This window comes from Pristiophorus japonicus, chromosome 16 (assembly GCF_044704955.1).
Source record: "Pristiophorus japonicus isolate sPriJap1 chromosome 16, sPriJap1.hap1, whole genome shotgun sequence".
In the NCBI taxonomy this organism is placed as follows: Eukaryota; Metazoa; Chordata; class Chondrichthyes; family Pristiophoridae; genus Pristiophorus; species Pristiophorus japonicus.
The window spans coordinates 65757015-65784999 of NC_091992.1; the positions used below are offsets into that span (position 1 = coordinate 65757015).

The 27985-nt window shown below is 44.8% G+C and overlaps 1 protein-coding gene across 7 annotated transcripts in view; it reads right to left on the reverse strand.

The window, feature by feature from the left end:
- The window catches only part of LOC139226561 (protein CASP-like), a 578052-nt gene that overhangs the window by 264558 nt on the left and 285509 nt on the right, over positions 1 to 27985 (reverse strand). For all 7 annotated transcript variants that reach the window (XM_070857406.1, XM_070857405.1, XM_070857403.1 and 4 more), the window contains exons 5-6: positions 20206 to 20343; positions 4740 to 4863 (exon numbers count right to left, since the gene is read on the reverse strand). In XM_070857406.1, coding sequence (XP_070713507.1) covers positions 4740 to 4863; positions 20206 to 20343 — 262 coding nt within the window. The remainder of the gene's footprint in view (positions 1 to 4739; positions 4864 to 20205; positions 20344 to 27985) is intronic.

The following is a 27985-nucleotide window of genomic DNA, read 5'->3' on the forward strand; positions in this document are numbered from 1 at the left end:
CTGGGTTTTCGTGCATATGGAAACCCGGAATTTCCATTCTGAGGACTTGTGCTGTGTGTACGCCGTCATCGGCCTCGCAAAATTCAGGCCCGAGCATTGCTCTTGCAACTCTCGTTTCTCCCCAGTCAAAGTTTTACTAACTTGCTGAAGACAATGCCCCTTTAAAATCTTCAAAAAAAATACTCCCATATTGTAAGGATCTTGTAACCTCCTAACTGCCATTTTTGATTTTATTCATTTACAAGGAATTATTTCTGGTTTGCAAAAGACTCTCCAACACAACAGAGCTGCCAAAGAACACAACTTACACAGGTCAGAAAATACTGAACACACACCGGGTTCACTATTATTGGAAAAGAGAAAGAGAATGATACTATTTTTAGGATATTATTATTATTCTTCCCCTGCTTTAATTCATTATGTGTTCCAATATTTGCTAAGTTATTTTGAAGTTAAAAATCCGTTTGTATTCTGCCAAGCCTAGCAATGGTCAACACTCAAAAGGCCAAAGTTCTGTGCTGCAATACTACCTCCTGCTCACAGGAGTCGTGAGCTGTGATTCCTGCTGCATAAAACTTTGGCTGTAACAAAATACATAAGCTACAGTAGAAGACTGCAGTGCGTGCAAATCCTTCCAGTTTTCTGCCAGTGTAACTTGTGTATTTTCGATTGAAGAACCTGAAGTGCAAGTGTTCTTCTGCAATGCAGAGATGAAAGAGGCAAAAATCAAACACTACAGCAGATTTGAACAAGGACATCTACATACAATTGCAGGCAGGGCCAAAACAAGGTACCGCAATGTGTTTTCAAAATTTTTATGGCGTGCTGGCTGCACCATACCCACTCATTCTCAACTCAATCTACAACCTATTAATCTGGGCTATGGACGCTCTGGAGCTGCAATGCTGACTGCACTGTGGGAATCTGCAGGCTCTGAAATGTAGCTGTAGAGCTGGTTCTACTGGTCTGACCAGGGCCATGATTGTCAATAGCTTCTCCCTTAATGGGAATTTCTACTGAGATAACACCTAGAGTTGTGACTGAGGAATGGGTCGACAGCGGATGGTTGTGGCAAGGTACGCCAGATTAGCTGTGAGGCGCTGGCTGTATAGGGCTCTCTTAGCTGGGTCTTTAAGTGTCCCAGCATTAACTTTTTTGCGGCACTGTTTCTGCTGTCCCCTCTGCTTTGGGGCTATATTTATATTGATGATGGATCGGATTAGGCAATGGTCCGTCCAGTAGTCGTCAGCTCCTGTCATGACACGGGTGATGCGCACATCCTTGCGATCCCTGGATCGGACGATGACGTAGACGAGCAGGTGCCAGTGTTTAGAGGGTGTTGCCACGATGCCTTGTATTTGTCCCTCTGGCAGAACAAGGTGTTGGTGATGAGGAGTTCATGTTCTAGACATTGTGTCAGGAGTAGGGTGCCACTCGAGTTGGCTTTCCCTACCCCCTTTCTGCCAATCACGCCTTCCCAGAGGGCTGTGTCTTTGCCGACCCTGACATTAAAGTCACCTAGGAGAATCAATTTGTCGCTCGTGGGGACGCGGGACAGGGATGTCTCAAGGTTGGAATAAAAACCCTCTTTAGCCTCATCCGTTGCATCGAGTGTTGGGGCGCACGCTGTGGCACATTGGTTCCGGGATAGGGTAAGGCGAAGAGTCATGAGGCGTTCGTTAATCCCGCAGGGGGAGTTTTTGTGGCGGTCGACCAGTTCATTTTTGACGGCAAAGCCGCCTCCATGAAGGCGGCGTTCTTCCTCTGGTTTTCCTTTCCAGAAGAAGGTGTAACCTCCACCGTGTTTCTTGAGCTGGCCTTCCCCTGCCCATCGGGTCTTGCTTAGGGAGGCGATGTCAATGTCAAAACGTCTTAAGTTCCCGGGCAACTATGGCGGTGCAGCGTTTCAGCCTGCCGCTGTTGGAATTGATCTTTGCAGCGCGACAGCGGCAGGAAAAATGCAGGGAGCAGCACCAGCCCTTATACATGGCCTTTTTTGATCTTACAAAGGCCTTTGACACGGTCAACCATGAGGGTCTATGAAGCGTCCTCCATCCATTTTAGATGCTCCACGATGACATGCGGGTCGCGATCCCTACCAACAGTTCCATTACAGACCCAATCAATGTCCGGACCAGGATCAAACAGGGCTGCATCATTGCTCCAACTCTCTTCTCAATCTTCCTCGCTGCCATGCTCCACCTCAGTCAACAAGCTCCCCGCTGGAGTGGAACTAAACTACAGAATCAGTGGGAAGCTGTTCAACCTTCGCCGCCTCCAGGCCAGGTCCAAGCTGTTGAGCTGCAATACGCGGACGACGCCTGCGTCTGCGCACATTCTGAGGCTGAACTCCAGGAAAGAGTCGATGTATTCACTGAGGCATATGAAAGCATGGGCCTTACGCTTAACATCTGTAAGACAAAGGTCCTCCACCAGTCTGTCCTCGCCGCACAGCACTGCCCCCCAGTCATCAAGATTCATGGCGCGGCCCTCGATAACGTGGACCACTTCCCATACCTCGTCAACAAAAGCAGACATTGATGCAGAGATTCAACATTGCCCCCAGTGCGCCAGTGGCCGCCTGAGGAAAAGATGTTCGAAGACCAGGCCCTCAAATCTACCACCAAGCTCTTGGTCTACAGGGCTGTAGTAATACCCGCCCTCCTGTATGGATCAGAGGCATGGACGATGTACAGTAGACACCTCAAGTCGCTGGAGATATATCACCAACGATGTCTCCGCAAGATCCTGCAAATCCCCTGGGAGGATAGGCGCACCAACATCAGTGTCCTCGCCCAGGCCAACATCTCCAGCATTGAAGCACTGACCACACTTGATTAGATTCGCTGGGCAGGCCACATAGTTCGCATGCCAGACACAAGGCTCCCTAAGCAAGTGCTCTATGCGGAGCTCCTTCATGGTAAACGAGCCAAAGGTGGGCAGCAGAAACGTTACAAGGACACCCTCAAAGCCTCCCTGGTAAAGTGCGACATCACCACTGACACCTGGGAGTCCCTGGCCGAAGACCGCCCTAGGTGGAGAAAGTGCATCCGGGAGGGCATTGAGCTCTTCGAATCTCAGCACCGCGAGCGTGAAGGGGTCAGGCGCAGGCAGCGGAAGGAGCGTGCAGCAAACCAGTCCCACCCCCCCCTTCCCCCAACGAATGTCTGTCCCACCTGTGACAGGGTCTGTGGCTCTCGCATTGGATTGTTCAACAACTAAAGGACTCACTTTAGGAGTGGAAGCAAGTCTTACTTCCTCGATTCCGAGGGACTGCCTATGATGATGATGGGTTGTGCCTGGGGATGGTTGTGACTGGGGAATGGTTGTGACAGGGGATGGTGACATGAAATAAAACGCTACGAGATGTTTACTAAAATGGAGGGCACGACACACGTACCACTTTTAATGTAGAGGCTTGTTGTGCAGCTATAGACTTGATTTTATTCATTTTTGCCAGGTAGTTAGATGAAGTCCTTACTACTAGGGGGATCAAGGGGTATGGAGAGAAAGCAGGAATGGGGTAGTGAAGTTGCATGTTCAGCCATGAACTCATTGAATGGCGGTGCAGGCTAGAAGGGCCGAATGGCCTACTCCTGCACCTATTTTCTATGTTTATGTTTCTAAAGCAAATCAACCCTGTAAACCTCAATACTGTGGGAACTAGACACACAAACAGCCTTAAACATGACTCGCTCTGAACAATTAATGGCACTGTCCAATTGCAACGCCAGTGAGCAAAATAGCTTACAATCAATTGATAAAAACTGCTGGAGAAATTAAATTCAACAGTGGCCCGGATCTTGCGGTGGTAATGAGGGTGAAACTGTCAGCGTTCACCGTCATTACTCCTCGGAAAGTGACAGCAATTTCCGGAGTCAACGCATGCTGTTAAACACAGAAATCCAGAAGCTGCTCTCAGTAAATCTACGATTCTCCACAGGTTGCATTGTGAACTGCCCAGAACCAGATGGACTGAATTCAAGCTGATGGGAGTGGGAGCGGCAAGGACCCACGAACATCTCATTAATGTGTAATAATGTCGCTCTGGGGGAGTAGTCCGAAATCCCTGTTTGGATGGGCATCTCACCTGCTCTCAGTGCTGTACCTTCTCACCAAGACTGGTGATGGTTAAGTGCCCGGGCACCAAAGTCAACCAAGGAATTGAAACATGGCCTCCCAGTCCGGTGCCCTCACACTCTCACAAAGTGCCACAGAACCATGCTTTAATACAGTACTTTTACAGGAAATAAATCATTCTCTCTTCACTTTCAAAAAAATCAACAACTTGTTTGATAAACGACATCAAAAAAGGAATATAAAATGTTGAATGTTGGAAGTAAGTTGTGTTAGAAGTGTGAGAGCTGTAGTAGTCGGACAGCATTCTCGATTGAGGGGCTCATTTGACAACTGAGCAGCCCCAGAATTAAATCCCAGCAAAGACTTCCCTGAACCGTGTTGCAGCTGTCGCATCCACTGCTGCCGTGTGATATCGGTTTTGAACCAAACCATTCAGTGGGATACACTACAGTGGCAGAGGGACGTTCTGTACACATCACTGAGTAGAAACAGACCCTCCTACAGCTAGTCAACAGTAGCAACAATACGAGAATGGAGGAAATAGCTTTGTAATCTGATGAGTCCTTCAACCAGGAAGCTGTTGTGGATTTTGCTTCTTCCAACAGAATGAAGAAAAAAACACAGCATAAAATGAAACATGAAAAGATGTATTAACTCACCTTTCTCTTTCTGTGAAGTCATTCTGTAATTTCTGTTCTTTCTCAAGTGCGAGGATTTCTGCTCTGTTGCTCAAGGTCTGCTCATACTCTTTGATTTTTTCTTTAAGTGCCTTTATTGTAACCTCTGCAGGAACAAGAAGAAGTGTTTACATAGCTATTGTGCAGTTCTACACGAGGAGGTTTCCTGTACTCTGAGCGCTAGCTGTGATTTAAACTGTAACTTCTCAATCCTGACATATAATCAATTGATACTAGTCCCTTTGGAGACCCATTACTCCTTAAATGTTAAATTGAACTTCAAATGCTTAGGTTGAGAAGGATCAATGGGTTTTGCTTTAGAGGATACTCTAGGCTCACTGAAATGACTCAAAAAATCAATGTCAAAATATAATATCACTTTATTGACTAGACTCAAATTAGCTTCTGTTCACCGAAGACCACAAAAGTCACTTGGAATTCTAGGTTGAGGAAGCCAGTTAACACGGTCAATTCATCTTTTTTCCAAAACACAAACTTTCTCACCTCCCCATCTCTTCTCTTGAATCCCTGCTGTGATACTTGCTCACATGCAAGGCACATTGCTACCTTGTCCAAGTAGTTTTTATTCACCTGTGAGGGCTGGCAGGGTATCAGGGGGCATCACATCCCATCCTGATCATGCTTTCACCCGATGTCCATGCACATTTATTACCTGCATCTGGATGTATTTCCCCCTCCCTAACTTGACAGGGTAGATGCTGAGAGGATGTATCCCCTTATGGGGGAATCTAGAACTAGGGGGCATGAGGAGATGAGGAGGAATTTCTTCTCAGAGGGTGGTGAATCTTTGGAATTCTCTACCCCAGAGAGCTGTGGGGGCTGGGTCATTGAATATATTTAAGGCGGAGATAGACAGATTTTTGAACGATCGGACAGTCAATAGTTATAGGGAGCTGGCAGCAAAGTGGAGTTGAGGCCAAGTCAGATCAGCCATGATCTTACTGAATGGCGGAGCAGGCTGAGGGGCCAAATGGCCGACTCCTGCTCCTGTTTCTTATGTTCTTATGTAACCCAGCAACAAGGACACCAATTATATTGTCTCACATCAACTAACTGCGCGATCAAAGTCAGCACCTTCCTGGTCTGTCTGGATAACTGACTGTGGATACATTCACTGAGCCATCAGGTAAGCTTTCCTTCATCCTTCATCAAATTTTCCCAAGAAAGAAAGTTGCATAAAAGAGGAATGTAAATTTGTGCACATGTAATCTATGTGTATTTTGAATAACAGCAACTATGAAAAAACATTCAATGCATCAAAGTTTTCTAGCATCATAAAATAATGTCCTGCTGCATCACAGGATATCCTACATTAATACTTAGGCAACACTGGCTTATGGAGTCCATTTTTAGTAAAAGCCTTCTAATGACAAACCATCAGAATACTATCACTGACAGGTTCAATTCATTTGATAAAGGTAGAATAACCTTTTCTTTCGGTACATTGCTGACTGTATCGGTGCCGCTTCCTGCTCTCGCCCCGAACTGGAAAATTTCATCAACTTTGCTTCGAAAGTCCACCCTCCCAATTCACTTGGTCGATGTCCAACTCTTCCCTTCCCATACTTGACTTCTCTATCTCCATTTCAGAGAATAGGCTGTCGACCAATGTCTACTATAGGCTCACTGACCCGACAGCTACCTTGATTACACTGGAGTGGAGAAGTTTAGCTATGAGGAAAGATTGGATTGGCTGGGTTTGTTTTCTTTGGAACAGAGGAAGCTGAGGGAGACCTTACTGAGGTGTATAAAATTATGAGGGGTCTAGATAGACTGGATAGGAACGACCTGTTTCCCTTAGCAGAGGGGTCAACAACCAGGGGCATAGATTTTAAGTAATTGGTATGAGGTTTAGAGGGGATTTGAGGGTGAAATGTCTTGGGGGTCTGGAACTCACTGCCTATGGGGTGGTAGAGGCAGAAACCCTCACCACACTTAAAAAGTACTTGGATGTGCGCTCGAAGTGCCGTAACCTACAGGGCTACGGACCAAGAGTTGGAAAGTGGGATTAGGCTGGATAGCTCTTTGTTAGCCGAAGCGGACACAATGGGCTGAAATGGCCTCCTTCCATGCTGTAAATTTCTATGATTCCTCCCAGACTGCTTCCTGTAAGGACTCCATTCCATTTTCCCAGTGTCTCTGTCATATCTGTTCTGACGATGCCACCTTCCATACCAGTGCTTCTGATATGCCTTTCCTTTTTCCTCAATCGAGGTTGCCACTCCGCCGTGGTTGACGGGGCTCTCGACCATGTCCATCCCATTTCCCGCACTTCTGCCCCCACTCCTTCCCCCCCTACCAGAACCTCGATATGGCTCCCTTTGTCCTCACTTTTAAAGCCACCAGCATCCACATTGAAAGGATCATCCTCCACCACTACCAAACACATCCTTCCCTCCACACTTCTTTCTGCATTCCCAAGTGACTGTTCCCTCTGTGACATCCTGGCCCACTCTTCCATTATCCACAACACCCCCTCCATTTCCCAGGCACCTTCCCATGCATATGCAGGAGATGCAACACCTGCTCCTTCAACTCCTTCCTTCCCACCGTCCAGGGCCCCAAACATTCCTTAGGGTGAAACAGCAATTTACTTGTACGGTTTTCAATTTATTATACTGTATTTGCCGCTCACAATGTGGTCTCCTCTACATTGGGGAGACCAGAGGCAGATTGGATGATCATTTTGAACTCCTCCGTTCAGTCTGCAAGCATGACCCCTAGCTTCCGGTCACTTGCTTTTTAATTCTCAGCCTCATTTCCTCTCTGACCGCTCTATCCTTGGCCCCCTACATTGTTCCAATAAAGGTCAATGGAAGTTCGAAGAACACCATCTCATCTTTCGATCAGGCATTTTACAGCCTCCCGGACTCAACATCGAGTTCAACAATTTCAGATCATATCCACCATTCCCATTTTTTTGGACAGCATGATGCTGATGATTCTGTTCATTTAATAGCGCCTACCTTCCACACTATCACAGACCTTCCCTTTTATTCTTGCCCCCTCCCATGCCTCTTTGTTTGCTTAAAACCTGTTACATCTCTAACTTTTTCCTTTGACGAAAGGTGATCGACCCGAAATGTTAACTCTGTTTCTGCTCCACTGTTGCTGCCTGGCCTGCTGATCATTTCCAGTATTTTCCGCTTATATTTCAGATTTCCAACATCTGCAGTTTTTTGCCTTTTATAGAATAACAGCTCTTGTTTGGTAAAGAGCTACAGAAGACTTCTGAAAACCAAATAAATTTAAAGCACAGTTGACCTAAATACTCCCAGCAGGTTTCTTGAGAAGTTCATTATTGAGAAATACATTAACAGGAAGAAAAATGATTTGGATTAAAATGTACAGATTCATTAGACATATTTAAGAGAAGTTGTGGATTGCGAATTACAGGGCATTTCACAATTAAACGTTCAAGTTACAAGTATACAGTTATTGACGATTATCAAGACTGGTACTCCAAGAATGTGGCAGAATTCTGCATGTCTCTTGTTCCAGGAAGATCTTCCTTTACAAAGAACCAATATGTAAAGATTTCACGATTCACCCACTTAACTGAAAGCGTTATAATTCTGCACAGGTACTTCACATACTAGCTGTATAAGGTAACTGTCGCAGGGCTATCTCAATGTATGAGCTCCAACTAACTGATATTGACAAGTCAATCTAAAAAACATTAAAGTCAGAAAGATAAGTTTGTACCAGCAGATATTTTTTATACGAAGAGATATCCCTCAATGATCTTTAGTATTTACGAGAGTGAATTATTTTTGCAGAATACAATCTTAGAACGCTACTGCACATAAAGGTAACTTTGATGGTATGAGAGGTAAATTGGCTAGGATAGACTGGCGAAAGATACTTAAAGTGTTGACAGTGGATAGGCAATGGCAAACATTTAAAGATCATGTGGATGAACTTCAACAAGTGTACATCCCTGTCTGGCGTAAAAACAAAACGGGGAAGGTGGCTCAACCGTGGCTAACAAGGGAAATTAGGGATAGTGTTAAATCCAAAGAAGAGGCATATAAATTGGCCAGAAAATGCAGCAAACCTGAGGACTGGGAGAAATTTAGAATTCAGCAGAGGAGGGAAAAAGGTTTAATTAGGAGGGGGAAAATAGAGTATGAAAGGAAGCTTGCTGGGAACATAAAAACTGACTGCAAAAGTTCTACAGATATGTGAAGAGGAAAAGATTAGTGAAGACAAACGTAGGTCCCTTGCAGTCAGATTCAGGTGAATTTAGAATGGGGAACAAAGAAATGGCAGACCAATTGAACAAATACTTTGGTTCTGTCTTCACTAAGGAAGACACAAATAACGTTCCGGAAATACTAGGGGACCGAGGGTCTAGCAAGAAGGAGGAACTGAAGGAAATCCTTATTAGACAGGAAATTGTGTTAGGGAAATTGATGGGATTAAAGGCCGATAAATCCCGAGGGCCTGATAGTCTGCATCGCAGAGTACTTAAAGAAGTGGCCCTAGAAATAGTGGATGCATTGGTAATCATTTTCCAACAGTCTATCGACTCTGGATCAGTTCCTATGGACTGGAGAGTAGCTAATATAACACCACTTTTTAAGAAAGGAGGGAGAGAGAAAATGGGAAATTATAGACCGGTTAGCCTGACATCAGTAGTGGGAAAACTGTTGGAATCAATTATTAAAGATGAAATAGCACCGCATTTGGAAAACAGTGACAGGATCGTTCTAAGTCAGCATAGATTTATGAAAGGGAAATCATGCTTGACAAATCTTCTGGAATTGTTTGAGGATGTAACTAGTAGAGTAGACAAGGGAGAACCAGTGGATGTGGCGTATTTGGACTTTCAAAAGGCTTTTGACAAGGTCCCACACAAGAGATTGGTGTGCAAAATTAAAGCACATGGTATTGGGGGTAATGTACTGACGTGGATAGAGAACTGGTTGGCAGACAGGAAGCAGAGAGTCAGGATAAACGGGTCCTTTTCAGAATGGCAGGCAGTGACTAGTGAAGTGCCGCAGGGCTCAGTGCTGAGACCCCATCTCTTTACAATATACATTAATGATTTAGATGAAGGAATTGAGTGTAATATCTCCAAGTTTGCAGATGACACTAAACTGGGTGGTGGTGTGAGCTGTGAGGAGGATGCTAAGAGGCTGCAGGGTGACTTGGACAGGTTAGGTGAGTGGGCAAATGCATGGCAGATGCAGTATAATATGGATAAATGTGAGGTTATCCACTTTGGTGGCAAAAACATGAAGGCAGAATATTATCTGAATGGCGGCAGATTAGGAAAAGGGGAGGTGCAACGAGACCTGGGTGTCATGGTACATCAGTCATTGAAAGTTGGCATGCAGGTACAGCAGGCGGTGAAGACGACAAATGGCATGTTGGCCTTCATAGCTAGGGGATTTGAGTATAGGAGCAGGGAGGTCTTGTTGCAGCTGTACAGGGCCTTGGTGAGGACTCACCTGGAATATTGTGTTCAGTTTTGGTCCCCTAATCTGAGGAAGGACGTTCTTGCTATTGAGGGAGTGCAGCGAAGGGTCACCAGACTGATGCCCGGGATGGCAGGACTGACATATGAGGAGAGACTGGATAGACTGGGCCTGTATTCACTGGAGTTTAGAAGAATGAGAGGGGATCTCATAGAAACATATAAAATTCTGACGGGACGGGACGGGACTGGACAGGTTAGATGCAGGAAGAATGTTCCTGATGTTGGGGGAGACTAGAACCAGGGGTCACAGTCTAAGGATAAGGGGTAAGCCATTTAGGACCAAGATGAGGAGAAACTTCTTCAATCAGAGAGTTGTTAACCTGTAGAATTCTCTTCCGCAGAGAGTTGTTGATGCCAGTTCATTGGATATATTCAAGAGGGAGTTAGATATGGCCCTTACGGCTAAAGGGATCAAGGGGTATGGGGAAAAGGCAGGAAAGGGGTACTGAGGTGAATGATCAGCCATGATCTTATTGAATGGTGGTGCAGGCTTGAAGGGCTGAATGGCCAACTCCTGCACCTATTTTCTATGTTTCTATGTAAACATTTGGTACATGAAATCTGTGCCAGTTTTTCTCCACAAGAGCCACTTAAACTAATCCCACTTTCATCCTCACTCCCTTCTCCTGAATAGTTCACTTTGTTAATCAACTATCGAATTCTTTTTCAAAAGTACTTAATGACTCTTCTTCAACAATGGTTTGTGGCAGAGAACTCTACATTGTAATCACCCTCTGTGTAAAGCCACATTTTCTAATCTCTTTAATTGACTGAATGTGATTATCTTAAATTTTTTCCATCTTGTTACTGTCTCATTAGTGGAAACAATTACCATATCACAACACTGCACAACCTTGAAGAACTCTATCAAGTAGTTCTCAGCTCCAATGAAAAAAGCCCCAACTTCCCACACTTGCCTCTGTAACTATAACCCCTCACCTTGGTAATATCTCACTAAATCCACACTGCACTTTTGCCATTGCTTTCATGTCCTTCCCATAATGGGGTATCAAACATACCGAATTAAGATCTTGAAAAACTCATCATTGCCTCCTTGATTTTGTACTCCAAGTCTCTGGAGATAAAACCAATCATTCTATTTGCATTAGCTATTCGAACTATCACTTTTAGTGATCTGTGTATCTGCACATCAAGGTCGCTCTGCTCCTCTACTCCATTTATAATCCTACGGTTTTAAGTAGTACCTCCATCCCCTATTCTTACTTCCAAAATATCCGACTTTACGTGTCCCTGCACCGAGTTGTATCTGCCCATCCATGACTTTGTTCAGTCTTTCACAACCTTCAGTACAATTTAACATACTCCTACATTTGGTGCCATTGGCAAATTTTTACATAGTTCCCTTAATTCTAAAGGCCCTGAACTTGGTGGAAGCTAAGTTCTGCCCAAGTGCCGCCCAAAGGATTGCTGAGATCCTAACGGCACTTTGGGCGGAAGTTTCGTGAAAAAGTCCTGGAAAGACCACCCAATGGCAAAAAAGCGACATACGCCCTGAATCTGGGTGGCAGCGGGTGGGAGCTCCCAATCTCGGCGGCAAATGCGATCCTCAGTAAAGTACCGAGGATTGAGTCGGGCCCAGGGAGGGGGGAAACAGATAAAATTTAAAATTTCCAAAAAATAAAAAACACTGGAAAACCTTCAGTGAATCGCTGGGAAAAAAAATAAAAGAAAAGTTTACTAATCTTTTTTTGCAGGTCTTCATACTTAGCGTTGAGGTTAAACCTGCCTCCAAGCGGCGGTCCTTCCCCCTGCCGCAGCGGAGGACCGGCCGGACCAAACTGGCAGCTCGGCAGGCGGGAGGGAGGACACTTATACACGTTGCACGCCAGCAAACGCCCGCGGGCAGTCCCCAGCGGTCTTCCCACCCCGAAGACAGGAGGCTTCCACCAAACTCGCTCAGAGGGAAGAGCGTCCAGAAAACTCAGCGGCTACGGACAATAAGCCCACCAAGTTCGGGCCAAAGTCCAGTACATTTATATAAATAAGAGCAGCACCAACACAGGCACCTGGGAAATACCACTCATGTCTTTCCAATTGGAGAAATTTCCCTGCACTCCCAACTCTTTGCTTTCTATCCTCCAGCAGAGGGTATGGTAGGCTCATGGGTATGGTATTGGACTTGCGACCCAGAGGGCACAGGTTCACCATAGGAAATTGTGCAATTGAATTCAGCAAGTCTGATATTTGTTGACTGGCACCAGAAAAATAAATTACCATAAGTAGTACTGTATTATCGTTAAAAACCCAACTGATATACTAATGTTCTTCAGGGAAAGGTACCTGGCACATCTAACTGATTTGCCCTACACGTGACAGGGATAATCCATCCTCTGGGGCAATGTTCTTGTCCACAAATTGTGGGAAATTACATTCAGAGCCTCTGCTATTGCTTCCATAGCTTCTCTCTCGATCTTCGACCACTACATCTTGTCTACCAAAACTTTGAGCAACCTTCATTCCAGCTTTCTTTGAACCTCCTCCAATCGCTGTACATTCTCTGGTGGTTCTACAATCGCAATAGGCACTTCTCTGTGAAACTGAGGTAAAGTATTCATCTGCTATCTCTGCCATTCCCTTATTCTCTATTAAACTTGCCCCCTTCCTCTCTTCGTGGCCCTATCCTGACTGTCCCCTCACTACTAAGGTGCCTATAGATAGCCTTTTTTTGTATTTTATGTTTTTCTTTTGCTAATTTTCTCTCATACTCCCTCAGCCTTTTTTGTAGCTTTCTTATATTTTTTTATAATTTATCCTGGTTTTCATTTATTATCTACCTCGTTAGCATTAGCAGTAAATGCTTCTTTTTAAATGTTGAATTTAATCTAATCTCCATATTCATTCCCAGCCATGAAACCCCAGCCTTCATACAGTCCCTTTTTACCTTTCCTGAAATATATCAGATTTGTGCTCTTTTGAGCCTGTATAAATATTTTCCACCTCTAACCTAGAGTTCTATTTGCTCATTTTCCCCTACATTTAATCTGGGCAGGGCCATTTCTACCATCTTACTGTAATTTGCTCTTTTCCAGTCAAATTTATTTTTCTTTTCTATTGTTACACTGTTTCCCAATGTTCCTCCATCTTAGGTTATCTACTTACTTGCTCTACCTCATTACCCAGAATCAGGTCAAGTGGCACTTCCTTCCTTGTAAGATTAGCAAGAAAATAGTTTTGAATGCGCTGCAAAACCTCCCCCTTTCTCATTTTCCTTAACTCCACCTTATTGTTGGAAAATTAAAATATCCTGCAATTATAATTCATATTAACGCACGGCTCCACAATTTGTCTATAAATGTTATCCTCTCTTTCTTTTCTGTTCAGTGGTCTATAATAGATTCCCTCTAATCTGACCACGCCCTTGCTATTCCTCAGAACAATCCAAAGGGGATTCTGTTTAGACCACTTTAATTTAAATCCTCACTTGTGTTCTTACATTGTAGCACTATGCTACCACCTCGATTTAATATCGCAACCCCTCCTCCCTTTTTTCTTCCCAATCCCTCCTGGTAGTTTCCAGGAATATTTATTTCCAAACCTGACCCAGCTGCAGCCATCGTTCAATTACTGCTATTATATCCTGATTTTCTATTTTCATCAATTACTAGAGTTCCCCAAGTTTGATTCTATAGACATATTGGTTTGGATTGCTTTAGTTAAGCAATTGCTCCTTGTTTTTGCTTCTCCCATCCCAACTTCTTCTTCTGCTAACTTGGCCTGTTCAATTTCTTTCAACTGTTCCACCTCCTTATTCTCTATATACAACGATTACATTCCTCCCACACTGATTACACTACTCTCTGGCTTTTCCTCCGCCCCACTCGTTAGTTTAAACACTCCGAACAGTTCTAGATCACGCCCCGATCAGAATATTGGTTCCAGCTCTGTTCAGATGTAGGCTGTCTCATTAATATAGCTCACTCCAGCCTTACTATTAGCATCACTGCAACAACAAAATTAACAGCTTGCATTTAAAGAGCGCCATTCACGTAGTAAAACACTTCACAGGAGTGTTATCACACTAAATTTGATACATAAGGAGATATGAGGGAAAATGATTAAAAGCTTGGCCAAAGGCCAGCATTTATTGCCCATCCCTAATTGCCCTCGAGAAGGTGGTGGTGAGCCGCCTTCTTGAACCGCTGCAGTCCGTGTGGTGAAGGTGCTCCCACAGTGCTGTTAGGAAGAGTTCCAGGATTTTGACCCAGCGACGATGAAGGAACGGCGATATATTTACAAGTCAGGATGGTGTGTGACTTGGAGGGGAACGTGGAGGTGGTGGTGGTGGTGTTCCCATGCGCCTGCTGCTCTTGTCCTTCTAGATGGTAGAAGTCATGGGTTCGGGAGGTGCTGCCGAAGAAGCCTTGTAGATGGTGTACACTGCAGCCATGGTGCAGCAGTGGTGGCAGGAGTGAATGTTTAAGGTGGTGGATGGGGAGCCAGTCAAGCGAGTTGCTTTGTCCTGGATGGTGTCGAGCTTCTTGAGTGTTGTTGGAGCTGCACTCATCCAGGCAACTGTTGACTATTCCATCACACTTCTGACTTGTGACTTGTAGATGGTGGAAAGGCTTTGGGGAGTCATGAGGTGAGACACTCGCTGCAGAATACCCAGCCTCTGACCTGCTCTTGTTGCCACAGTATTTATGTGGCTGGTCCAGTTAAGTTTCTGGTCAATGGTGACCCCCCAGGATGTTGATGGCGGGGGATTCGGCGATGGTAATGCCATTGAATGTCAAGGGGATGTGGTTAGACTCTCAGTTGTTGGAGATGGTCATTGCCTGGCACTTGTGTGACGCGAATGTTACTTGCTATTTATCAGCCCAAGCCTGAATATCACCCAGGTCTAGCTGCATGTGGGCATGGACTGCTTCAGTTTCTGAGGAGTTATGAATGGAACTGAACACTGTGCAATCATCAGCGAACATCCCCATTTCTGACCTTATGATGGAGGGACGGTCATTGATGAAGCAGCCGAATATGGTTGGGTCTAGGACTCTGTCCTGAGGAACTCATGCAGCGATGTCCTGGGCTGATTGACCTCCAACAACCACAAATATCGTCTTTTGTGCTAGGTTTGACTCCGGCAAGTGGAGAGTTTTCCCCCTGATTCCCAGTGACTTTGTGGCAGGGACTTAAGACAATGGCTTTGGACTTCCCAATATTTAGTTTGCGGAAACTTCTGCTTATCCAGTACTGGATGTCGGACAAGCAGTCTGACAATTTAGAGACAGTGGAGGGGTTGAGAGAGGTGGTGGTGAGGTAGAACAGCGTGTTGTCAAGGTATCTGTGGAACCCGATTCTGTGTTTTCAGACAATATTGCCGAGGTGCAGCATGTAGTTGAAAAAGCTCCCAGGCAGGAAGTGGAACATCTGCAAACTTTTCAATCTTCGGAATGTTGGCACGGAATGTCTGGACTAGCTCACAGGGCTCTGAAGCACATACCAGTGTGCAACAGGTTACCAGTGCATGTGGAACTGGCATTACTGTGCTCTGTAACTCGACAACAAATGGCAAAACTCTTTTTCAAGTAAGACTATTGTTTTCAGACATCAATCATGGAAAGTTATTACTGAGTGAAATTGATTGAATTAATTTGAGTTGGTGTGAATTAATTACTCCTAATTTTACTGCCACTGATAATTGTTTTTATTTAGAAGTCTAAAGTAGGAATTAATTTCACACATACAAAAAGTTTTTCTGACTTCCTTGTAAGGTAGAGCATCTAATGAAGCAGTGACACCCAACCTTGTGCTGTGCTACTGACCACTGGACGAGAGACACTGGTGATGCACACGTATCTCCTGCTGCATTCACAGAATCTGCCTGAACACTTCTCAGCTCATTTCCTTGCTGCTGTCTAATTTTGTTAATCTGGCACTAAAGGAGTTCCTTCTCCCCCAGGTAATGTTTGATGTCACTGATGCTCAACCTTCATCCAGTTAAGAGTCGCTAGAAAACTGAGCGGGGCCATGAAAAAAATTAGGCTTTTGTTACAAAGTGTAATAAACCCAACATAGACTTGTCAGAAAGTATCTTGCTCAACAGATAATTACGGATGAAGAAAGACATTCAGCCCATCTTAATTAAGTAATCTGGAATGGGGCTACAGTTCTCTCCCTCCCCCCCACCTCCCACATCAGCATATGCTTGTTTCCTAAATGATTCCAGCCAACCCACATTGGACTCTATTCCATACTTTATGTGAAGAAGAACTTAATCCTACACAACACACAAAACAGGAGCATGAGTAGGCCATTCAATAAGATCATGGATGAACTTCGACCTCAACTCCACTTTCCCACCCTATTCCCATATTACTTGATTCCCTTTGAGTCTAAAAATCTATCGATCTCGGTCATACCATAAATAAACTCATCGACTGAGCCTCCCCAGCCCTCTGGGGTAGAGAATTCCAAAGATTCACAACCCTTTGAGTGAAGGAATTTCTCCTCATCTCAGTCCTAAATGGCTGACCCCTTATCCTGAGACGGTGGCCCTTGGTTCTAGACTCCTCATTCTCCCAGCATCTACCCGGTCAAGTCCCTTAAGAATTTTGTGTGTTTCAATGAGATCGCCTCTCATCCTTCTAAATTCTAGGGCATATAGATTTTGTCTGCTCAATCTCTTCTCATAAGACAATCCCCTCATCCCAGGAATCAGTCTGGTGAACCTTCATTGCACTGTATGGGACGCACCAACATTAGCATCCTCAATCAGGCCAACATCCCCCAGCATTGACCACACTCGACCACCTCCGTTGGACAGGCCACAGTGTTCGCATGCCTGACACAAAACTCCCAAAGCAAGTGCTCTACTCAGAACTCCTACATGGCAAGTGAGCCCAAGATGGGCAGAGGAAATGTTTCAAGGACACCTTCAAAGCCTTGATAAAATGCAACATTCCCTCCGACACCTGGGAGTCCCTGGCCAAAGACCATCCTAAGTGGAGGAAGAGCATCCCGGGAGGGCGCTGAGCACCTCGAGTCTCGTCGCCAAGAGCATGCAGAAAGCAAACGCAGGCAGCGGAAGGAGCGTGCGGCAAACCAGGTTCCCCACCTACCTTTCCCTCAACCACTGTCTGTGAGAGACTGTAATTCCCGTATTGGACTGTTTAGTCACCTGAGAACTCACTTTTAGAGTGGAAGCAAGTCTTCCTCAATTTCGAGGGACTGCCTATGATGATGATGATGGGAAGTATATCCTTCCTTAGGTAAGGAGACCAAAACTGTACATAGTACTCCAGGTGTGGTCTCACCAGGGCCCTTTTAATTACAATAAGACTTCTTTACTCTTATACTCCAACCCCTTTGTAATAAAGGCCAACAGACCATTTGCTTTCCTAATTGCTTGCTGTAGCTGCATGTTAACTTTGTGATTCATGCACAAAGACACTCAGGTTCCTCTGAATACAAAGTCCCAGTGTCTCACCGCTTTCTGCTTTCCTACTTTTCCTACCAAAGTGGATAATTTCATATTTCCCCACATTATATTCAGTCTGCTTCTTTTTTGCCCACTCACTTAACCTGTCCATATCATTTTGCACACCCTTTGCATCCTCCTCACAAATTACTTTCCAGGGGAAACATTCCCCCATATTTACCTCTGCTCAGCCTTTTGTTTCACTTTCAGATAGAAAAGCTTCTGTTGGCGAAGGATCATTCACACTACTAAAACAACAACTTGTATTTATATAGCACCTTTAACATAATAAAACGTCGCAAGGCGCTTCACAGGAGCATTATAAAGCAAAATTTGACACCGAGTCACAAAAGAAAGACTTGCATTTATATAGCGCCTTTCACGACCACTCAAAGCACTTTACAGCCAATGAAGTACTTTTTGTAGTGTAATCACTGCTGTAATGTAGGGCAGATGACCAAAGGCTTGGTCAAAGAGGTAGGTTTTAATGAGCGTCTTAAAGGAGAAAAGAGAGGTGGAGAGGTGGAGAGGTTAGGGAGGGAATTCCAGAGCTTAGGGCCCAGGCAGATGAAGGCATGCCACCAATGGTGGAGCGATTAAAAACAGGGATGCACAGGATGCCAGAATTAGAGGAGCGCAGAGATATTGGAAGATTGTGGAGCTGGAGGAGATTACAGCGATAGGGAGAGGCAAGACCATTAAAGGATCTGAAAACAAGGATGAGAATTAACCGGAATCCAATGTAGGTCAGCGAGCACAGGATGAATGGGACTTGGTGCAAGTTAGGAAACGGGATGGCCTCAAGTTTACGTAGGGTAGAATGTGGAAGGCTAGCCAGGAGTGTGTTGGAATAGTCTAGTCTAAAGACATGGATGAGGGTTTCAGCAGCAGATGAGCTGAGGCAGGGGTGAAATCCGGCGATGTTCCGGAGGTGAAAATGTGTGGTCCTAGTGATGGCACGGATATGTAGTCGGAAGCTCATCTCGGGGCCAAATCGGACAACAAGATTGCGAACAGTCTAGTTCAGCCTCAGACAGATGCCAGGGAGAGCGATGGAGTCGGTGGCTAGGGAACGGAGTTTGTGGCGTGTACTGAAGACAATGGCTTCGGTCTTACCAATATTTAGTTGGAGGAAATTTCTGTTCATCCAGTACTGAAAGCAGTCTGACAATTTAGAGGCAGTGGAGGGGTCGAGAGAAATGGTGGTAGTAAGGTAGGGCTGGGTGTCGTCAGCGTACATGTGGAAACTGACGCTGTGTTTCCGGATGTTGTCGCTGAGGAGCAACACGTAGATGAAAAATAAGAGGGGGCCAAGAATAGAGTGGGAACAGAAGCCATTGCAGCCATAGCTCTTGCTATGATTAGATAGATAAAAATGGAGCCAGGTATTAATTTTCTTTGAAGAGGAAAGGGAAGTTAGAGAAAAGAAGCCAGGGTTACCTTTGCATTTCAGAATGATCCTGGAATAGTGAACAGTTTTGGCAGATGAGAGCAGGACCCAATAGTGCTTTATGATGTCCAGCCAGATCCGGCGGTGATTGGCTAAACCAGTTGGCCGCCATATCTGCTGAAGTCTGCATCCCTTGAAGTGGAGTGGAGATGAGGGCTGTATCAGGGGAATGGCCAGGGTGAGAGAGAGTAATGGTTCTAATGGGGACGAGGGCACAACGGTGAAGGTGAGGGGGTGATTGAGCAGATCGGTAGCTGCAGAAATGTCAGGGTAAATGGGGGGGTGGTGGGGGCCAAAGGCTGGACAGTCAGGATTTTGAAAGTGTAGGTTTAAGGGAATTGAGAGTTTTTTTTCAGGGATGGATACAGAAGGAAGTAGGGTTAGGAGGAGGAAGGGGGATGTAGGTGGAGCGATACAAGGAAGTGGTTAGAGATGGCCTTATCTGTGATTGGCACAATGTGAGTAGCGAGGCTATGTGAGATGGCAAAGTCAAGGGGTCCGTGAATATGGGTTGGTGAGCTTATATGGAGGGAGAGATTAATGGAGGATAGAAGGGCAGTGAACTCAGAGGAGAGAGAGAGCATGATGAAATGAGATGGAGGTTGAAATCACCGAGGATGAGAAGTCGCTCGGTGCAGAGGCTGAGGGAGGATAGCAGTGAGGATATATCGGTGATTACATTTTTATGGTACTTGGGTGGGCGGCAGAGAACGAGAATTTTACATGAGAGGGCTGGAATAAGGTGAGATGCTCAAAGGAGGAGAAAGTGCCAGAGGAGTAGAGGAACAGACCAAGGGACCACTACAGCATTGCTGCGAAGTGCACAAATGCTGCAGCTGTAAGTGCATAAACTGGGCCTGACCATTAACAGTGGTGTGAACAGACACATTCTAGATCCTGAAGAGCCAAGTGTGGTTAGGAGCCACAGATATTGCTGCTTTACACATTATAACACAAATTTAAATCACATTATTGAAGCAATGATATCATCATACACCCTTGAAACAGTCAGTATTTATAGATTTAACACCAAGTGGAATTTTTAAATCCTTACCCTGGTTCTTGACTTCTGCAAACTCCTTATTGTATTCCTCGAGAGTTTCCCGCAGTTTCTGATTCTCTGTTTCAATATCATGCATACGTTGGACTTTGAGCTGGAGTTGTTGTCCCAGATCTAGTGCTGGAACAGGATCTGCAAACCATTAACGGAGAGGTAAATTAGTACAGTTAATCCTCTAGGCAAGAACAAATCCTCCTGTGGTAGAATCTCATTCGAAATAGCCTTATCACAACTTTAATTAATTTGTGGAACTTCATCATTAACCATCACAACATTCCTAAACACTGTAAACTTCTCCCCAGTGCTAGAAGAAGCATTTGCTCATAACTTAAGTAGGATCAACCCTTCAATAGAAGCACAAAGGTAATCAGAATATACAATAGATACATTTTTCAAATCACAGTTACCGAGGCGGAAAGAAAATAAAAACTGACCCCTTGCAATGCTGTATTGTTGCTGAAGGAGTGTTGACAGTTGGATTGTTTTCCTGGTTACCTTAGTTTTTGCAACTATAAGACTAGCATACACAGTAGACTGTGATTAGTAATGCCTTACCAGGCAAACCTGTAAGGATTACAACAACAACACTGAGTTTACTTTGAGTTTGAATTGCAATCTTTTGAAAAAGAAACCCTGATGGGCTGGCTCTGGCTATCAGTGAGAAAGTACTACAATGAAGACAACTTTACTTTTGTGTTCTACACAGTGCCAGTTATACCTACTCTGGGAAACTGGACCACAAAATTATAAATATCTGTGCATTTACCGCATTCTTTCAGTCACCCCTACCCTGCTGAACTGTTGGTTAGAAGCAGCTTGGAAGACTGTATCATACACTTCCTGTTACGACATCATGACATACCCAATCCTGGCACATCAGAATATCAAAATCTCAACTTTTAAATTTCTCACTTCAAAACATCCTGAAGTAATCAAGCTTCAACAGTAAGAAAACCAAGAATACTTCATGGAGAGCCCTCAGTGTACAACGAAGTGGCCTTTTGCAATGTGACATTCTGTCAGTAACCATACAGACCACATCACAATTAGTGTATTAACTTATCGAAAGTTCAACATGGCTTTACTTTGACCAATAACAGGTTTATAGAAAAACTGAGACTTTCTTACAAAATCAAATTACACTATTTTCAATCTACAACATTTTTCACAGGCAAAAGATGAAGAAACCTAATTTTATCTTAACCTCTCAGTTTTCTTTCTTTTAAAAGGCACATCCGAAACTTTTTAGAATATCTTTTTAAAAATAACTTTTATTTATATAGCGCCTTTAATATAGTAAAACGTCCCAAGGCGCTTCACAACAATTTTACAACACGTTAGATATTGACCATTGAGGGAAAGAGAGAAAAAGCGTGAGCAGGAAGTGTAAAATAGGTTAAAGGCTCGGGTCCGAAGCGGCAGCCAAAATGCGCACGCAGCTAGACACAGGTGAAAAATGTTTTTAAAAATTCAAATTACATTGTAAATAATACAATAAGGAGTAAACAACAGTAAAATCAGTATAATAAAGATTAATTATAATTAAACAATACATACTATAATTATAAATTAAGTTAAAATGAGAAAATCAGCAATTGAAGCAAATCAAATCAGTTATTAGCTGCCATTAAGATTCATTCCCTGTCCAGTGGTTCAATTAACCTAGAAGAACCAATCACTGTCCTCCATCCTTGTATCCCATCAGTAGCCCCATTAGAAGTTGTGGAGGTGAAATTGCCCCTTTTAATCGACGGCAGTTAGCACCTCCGGGAGTGCAAAATGATCCTCCCCTCCTCCCGGCACCCACCCATTGCAGAATTGGGCGGGGGCACTACAAGGTAACATCTCACTCCTGCCCGGAGCGCCCCGCTGGACTGCGCGTGGCAATGATGACATCATTGCCATGCGCGTCACCCCCTTACCTCCCCGGATTTTAAATTACCCCGCGCAACCGACTTTAGCGCCTGCCGATGATGACAACAGCTTCAGCTCTCGAGTTGCAGTCAGGAACTGGATGCAGCAGCGCTATTTAAGGGCACCATCTTGAAAACTATTTTCTGTCGGCCATTACATTTTTCTACTTTCCAATAGATAGGCAGAGTGGTTGGCGGACTGATAGCAGTGATTTTTACCTCAAGAATCTTAACTTTCCCCCTGTATAATTCACGGCAGTTTTGAAGTTAAAACATTTCTGTCGCTTCATGGGGGCTGTGCTGACACGTGACCTCCTGCTCCAGGTCACCACGGAGGATGCTCAGACAAAGACAAAGGCACCGCCAATTAAGAGAAAAAGGCATCGAGAGAGGAAGGCAAAGAGAGGGAGCACCACAGGGAGAGGGACAGGGAGCAGGGCGCAGGGGAGAGGGCGCAGGGGAGAGGGGGCAGGGGGAGGCCCATGGAGCAGGGCACAGGGAGAGGGACAGACAAAGATAGGCAGCAGAACATGGACAACTAGAGGCAACAGGACATGGAGAACCACAGCAACATGTTACCACAGGAAAAAGGCATCACAAGGCTAGCAACAGGAGGCCTTACTGTCCCCAGGTATAAAGAACATAAGAAATAGGAGCAGGAGTCGGCCATTTGGCCCCTCGAGCTTGCTCCATCATTCAATATGATCATGGCTGATCTGATCACGGACTCAGCTCCACTTCCCTGCCCGCTCTCCATAACCCTTTACTCCCTTATCGTTCAAAAATCTGTCCATCTCCGCCTTAAATAAATTCAATGACCCAGCCTCCACAGTTCTCTGGGGCAGTGAATTCCACAGATTTACAACCCTCAGAGAAGAAATTTCTCCTCATCTCAGTTTTAAATGGGCGGCCCCTTCTTCTAAGACTATGTCCCCTAGTTTTAGTTTCCCCTTTGAGTGGAAATATCCTCTCTGCATCCACCTTGTCGAGCCCCTTCATTATCTTATAAGTTTCAATAAGATCACCACTCATTCTTCTGAACTCCAATGTGTATAGGCCTAACCTACTCAACCTATCCTCATAAGTCAACACCCTCATCTCCGGAATCAACCTAGTGAACCTTCTCTCAACAGCCTCCAATGCAAGTATATCCTTCCTTAAATATGGAGACCAAAACTGTACGCAATACTCCAGGTGTGGCCTCACCAATACCCTGTACAGTTGTAGCAGGAGTTCTCTGCTTTTATACTTATCCCCTTTGCAATAAAGGCCAACATTCCATTTGCCTTCCTGATTACTTGCTATACCTACATACTAACTTTTTGTGTTTCATGTACAAGGACCCCCAGGTCCCTCTGTACTGCAGCACTTTGCAATTTTTCTCCATTTAAATTATAATTTGCTTTTCTATTTTATCTGCCAAGGTGGATAACCTCACATTTTCCCATATTATACTCCATCTGCCAAATTTTTGCCCATTCACTAAGCCTGTCTATATCCCTTTGCAGATTTTTTGTGTCCTCCTCACAATTTGCTTTCCCACCCATCGTTGTATCATCAGCAAACTTGGCTACATTACACTCGGTCCCTTCATCAGTCATTAATATAGATTGTAAATAGTTGAGGCCCCAGCACCAATCCCTGCGGCACCCCACTAGTCACTGTTTGTCAACCTGAAAATGACCCATTCATCCTGACTCTGTTTTCTGTTAGTTAACCAATCCTCTATCCATGCTAATATATTACCCCCAACCCTGTGAACTTTTATCTTGTGCAATAACCTCTTACGTGGCACCTTATCGAATGCCTTTTGGAAATCCAAATACACCACATCCATTGGTTCCCCCTTATGCACCCTGCTTGTTACATCCTCAAAGATCTCTAGCAAATTTGTCAAACATGATTTCCCTTTCATAAAACCATGCTGACTCTGCTTGATTGAATCATGCTTTTCCAAATGTCCTGCTACTGCTTCCTTAATAATGGACTCCAGCATTTTCCCAATGACAGACGTTAGGTTAACTGGTCTATAGTTTCCTGCTTTTTGTCTGCCTCCTTTTTTAAATAGGGGCATTTCATTTGCGGTTTTCCAATCTGCTGGGACTGCGCCAGAATCCAGGGAATTTTGGTAGATTACAACCAATGCATCCACTATTTTGGCAGCCACTTCTTTTACGACCTTAGGATGCAGGCCATCAGGTCCAGGGGACTTGTCCACCTTTATTCCTATTATTTTACCTAGTACTACTTCATTAGTGATAGTGATTGTATTAAGTTCTTCCCTACCTACAGCCCCTTGATTATCCACTATTGGGATGTTCTTAGTGTCTTCTACTGTGAAGACCGATACAAAATATTTGTTCAACGTCTCTGCCATTTCCCTGTTCTCCATTATTAATTCCCCAGTCTCATCCTCCAGGGGACCACCATTTACTTTAGCCACTCTTTTCCTTTTTAGAAGGAGAAACTCTTACTATCTGTTTTTATATTTCATGCTAGTTTACTTTCATAATCTATCTTCCCTCTCAATCATTTTTTTAGTTGTTCTCTGCTGGCTTTTAAAAATTTCCCAATCCTCTGGCCTCCCACTAGTCTTGGCCACATTGTATGCCTTTGTTTTCAATTTGATACCCTCCCTTATTTCCTTAGTTAGCCACGGATGGTTATCCCTTCTCTTACAGTCTTTCCTTCTCACTAGAATATATTTTTGTTGCGAATTATGAAATATCTCCTTAAATATCTGCCACTGCTCATCAACCATCCCATACTTTAGTATATTTTCCCAGTCCATTTTAGCCAACTCTGCCCTCATACATTTGTAGTCTCCTTTATTTAAGCTTAGGGCCCTGGTTTGAGAACCAACTTTCTCACCCTCCAACTAAATTTGAAATTCAACCATATTATGGTCACTCATTCCTAGAGGATCTTTTACTATGAGATCATTTATTAATCCTGTCTCATTACACAGTACCAGATCTAAGATAGCCTGCTCCACGGTTGGTTCCGCAACGTACTGTTCAAGGAAACTATCCCAGGTACACTCTATCAACTCTTCATCAAGGCTGCACTGGCCAATTTGCTGGTCCAATCAATATGAAGGTTAAAATCACCCATGATTATTGCCGTTCCTTTATTACAAGCCTCCATTATTTCTTGATTTATATACCCTGTCCAACAGTGTAGCTACTGTTAGGGGGCCTATAGACTATGCCCACCAGCGACTTTTTCCCTTTATTATTCCTTATCTCCACCCAAACTGATTCAACATTCCGTCAGCAGTTCTCCTCCATCAATGTCACTGAGGAGCAGTGTGTGTGAAGGCTGCATTTCAGCAAGGATGTGGTCACAGAGCTCTGCCATCTGCTGCACCCAGACCTGGAGCCTCAGACCAGGGCGAGGACAGCTCTCTCAGTGGCAGTCAGGGTCACCATCACGCTCAATTTCTACACCAATGGATCTTACCAGGGAGCAACAGGAGACATCTCCAACGTCTCCCAGTTTGTCGTGCATTGCTCTATCCCCGAGGTCACAGATTCTCTGTACAGAAGGAGGAGGGACTACATCTCCTTCCCCATGAGCGAGAGAAGCAGCACGAGCAGCATGTGGCTTTGCCAGGATAGCGGACTTCCCCACAGTGCAGGGCGCCATTGACTGCACCCACTGTGCATCACAATCCTGAGATCTTCCGTAACCGCAAAGACTCCCACTCATCGGGGTCAAGTTTCGGGCCACGCCTAGAACGGCGCAGCCCCGACCTGGACGCCGTTTTTCGCGCCTAAAAGTGTGACAGAAAAATACCTCTTAATTATCCGGCTCCTTGCTGGTCCCTGGGAGCTCGGCGCGGCGCGCACACAGCAGTGGGGGGCGGAGCCACAGAGTCACGCCGATTCTGCAAGTGGATGGGGGGCGGGGCTAAGTTAAATGAGGCAATGTCGTGCCGGCAGCCCTGCGCGGGCGTGTTGGAGCGCGCACACGCAGTAGCCTAGAAACATTGGCACTCGGCCATTTTTAAAGGGACTTAAAGAAGTGTTGATTTGTCTCGTGGACCCCTGGAAAGGCTTGGGATTGAATTTTTGGTGATTTTTGATGTGTCTGAAGGAGTGTTTTTAGCAGCACTTTTGAATAAATCACCTGATGTTGACAATGCAGCACCCATTCTGCAAATTTAAGTTTCAAACTGGCTATCTGGCTGCCTCTCCCTGTCCCTAGCCGAATGGCCTCAGTCTCCCTCGCAGTTCGAAGGTTGCTTACTGTGTCTTCGGCCACTGTCAGCCACTGCCGCTGCCCTTATCCCGTGGCCGAATGGCCTCAGTCTTCCTCGCAGCTCGATGGCTGCTTGCTGTGTCTTCGGCTGCCATCAGCCACTGCCGCCGCCCCTGTTTCCTACAGGGAAGGAAGGCCTGCCTGAAGCACCGCAGCTCGAAGGCTGCTGCTGCTTCACACAGGTAGGAATATTCAATATTTTGTATTTGCTTTGTTTCTAATTTTTTGTTCAGGATGGCTCTTTATTTGTATAAGTAAGACTGTTGAATGCTTGTAGAATGTAATTACTTCCCCCACGCCTCGTTCCCTACGCCTGATTTGTCAAGTGCAGGCAAGGTTTGTCTGAGCGTACAAAAATCTAGACTTACTCCATTTAAGTTAGTTTGGAGTACGCTTTCACTGCCTAAACTTTCAAAACAGGTGAAAGTGACCGGACACGCCCCCTTTTGAAAAAAAATCTGTTCCAAAATGAAACCGTTCTAACTGACTAGAACTGGAGCAAACTAAACGGCGAGAATTGCAATTTCTAAGATACTCCATTCTAAACCAGTTGCTCCAAAAAAATAGGAGCAACTCAGGCCGAAACGTGACCCCATTGAATGTCCAGTTGGTGTGCGACCACGCGAAGGTACTTAAGGAAGTGGCCATAGAAATAGTGGATGCATTGGTGATCATTTTCCAACAGTCTATCGACTCTGCTTCAGTTCCCATGGACTGGAGGGTAGCTAATGTAACACCACTGTTTAAAAAAGGAGGGAGAAAAGGAGGGTAGCTAATGTAACACCACTGTTTAAAAAAGGAGGGAGAGAAAACGAGTAATTATAGACCGATTAGCCTGACATCAATAGTGGGGAAAATGTTGGAATCAATTATTAAAGATGAAATAGCAGCGCACTTGGAAAATGCTTTACAAATCTTCTGGAATTTTTTGAGGATGTAACTAGCAGAGTGGACAAGGGAGAACCAGTGGATGTGGTGTATTTGGACTTTCAAAAGGTTTTTGACAAGGGCCCACACAAGAGATTGGTGTGCAAAATCAAAGCACATGGTATTGGGGGTAATGTACTGACGTGGATAGAGAACTAGTTGGCAGACTGGAAGCAGAGAGGCGTGATAAACGGGTCTTTTTCAGAATGGCAGGCAGTGACTAGTGGAGTGCCATGGGGCTAAGTGCTGGGACCCCAGCTCTTTACAATATGCATTAACAATTGAGTGTAATATCTCCAAGTATGCAGATGACACTAAACTGGGTGGTGGTGAGAGCTGTGAGAAGGACGCTAAGAGACTGCAGGGTGACTTGGACAGGTTAGGTCAGTGGGCCAATGCATGGCAGATGCAGTATAATGTGAATAAATGTGAGGTTATCCACTTTGGGGGCAAAAATACGAAGGCAGAATATTATCTGAATGGCGACAGATTAGGAAAGGGGGAGGTGCAACGAGACCTGGGTGTCATGGTTCATCAGTGATTGAAAGTTGGCATACAGGTACAGCAGGCGGTGAAGAAGACAAATGATATGTTAGCCTTCATAGTGAGAGGATTTGAGTATCGGAGCAGGGAGGTCTTACTGCAGTTGTACAGGGCCTTGGTGAGGCCTC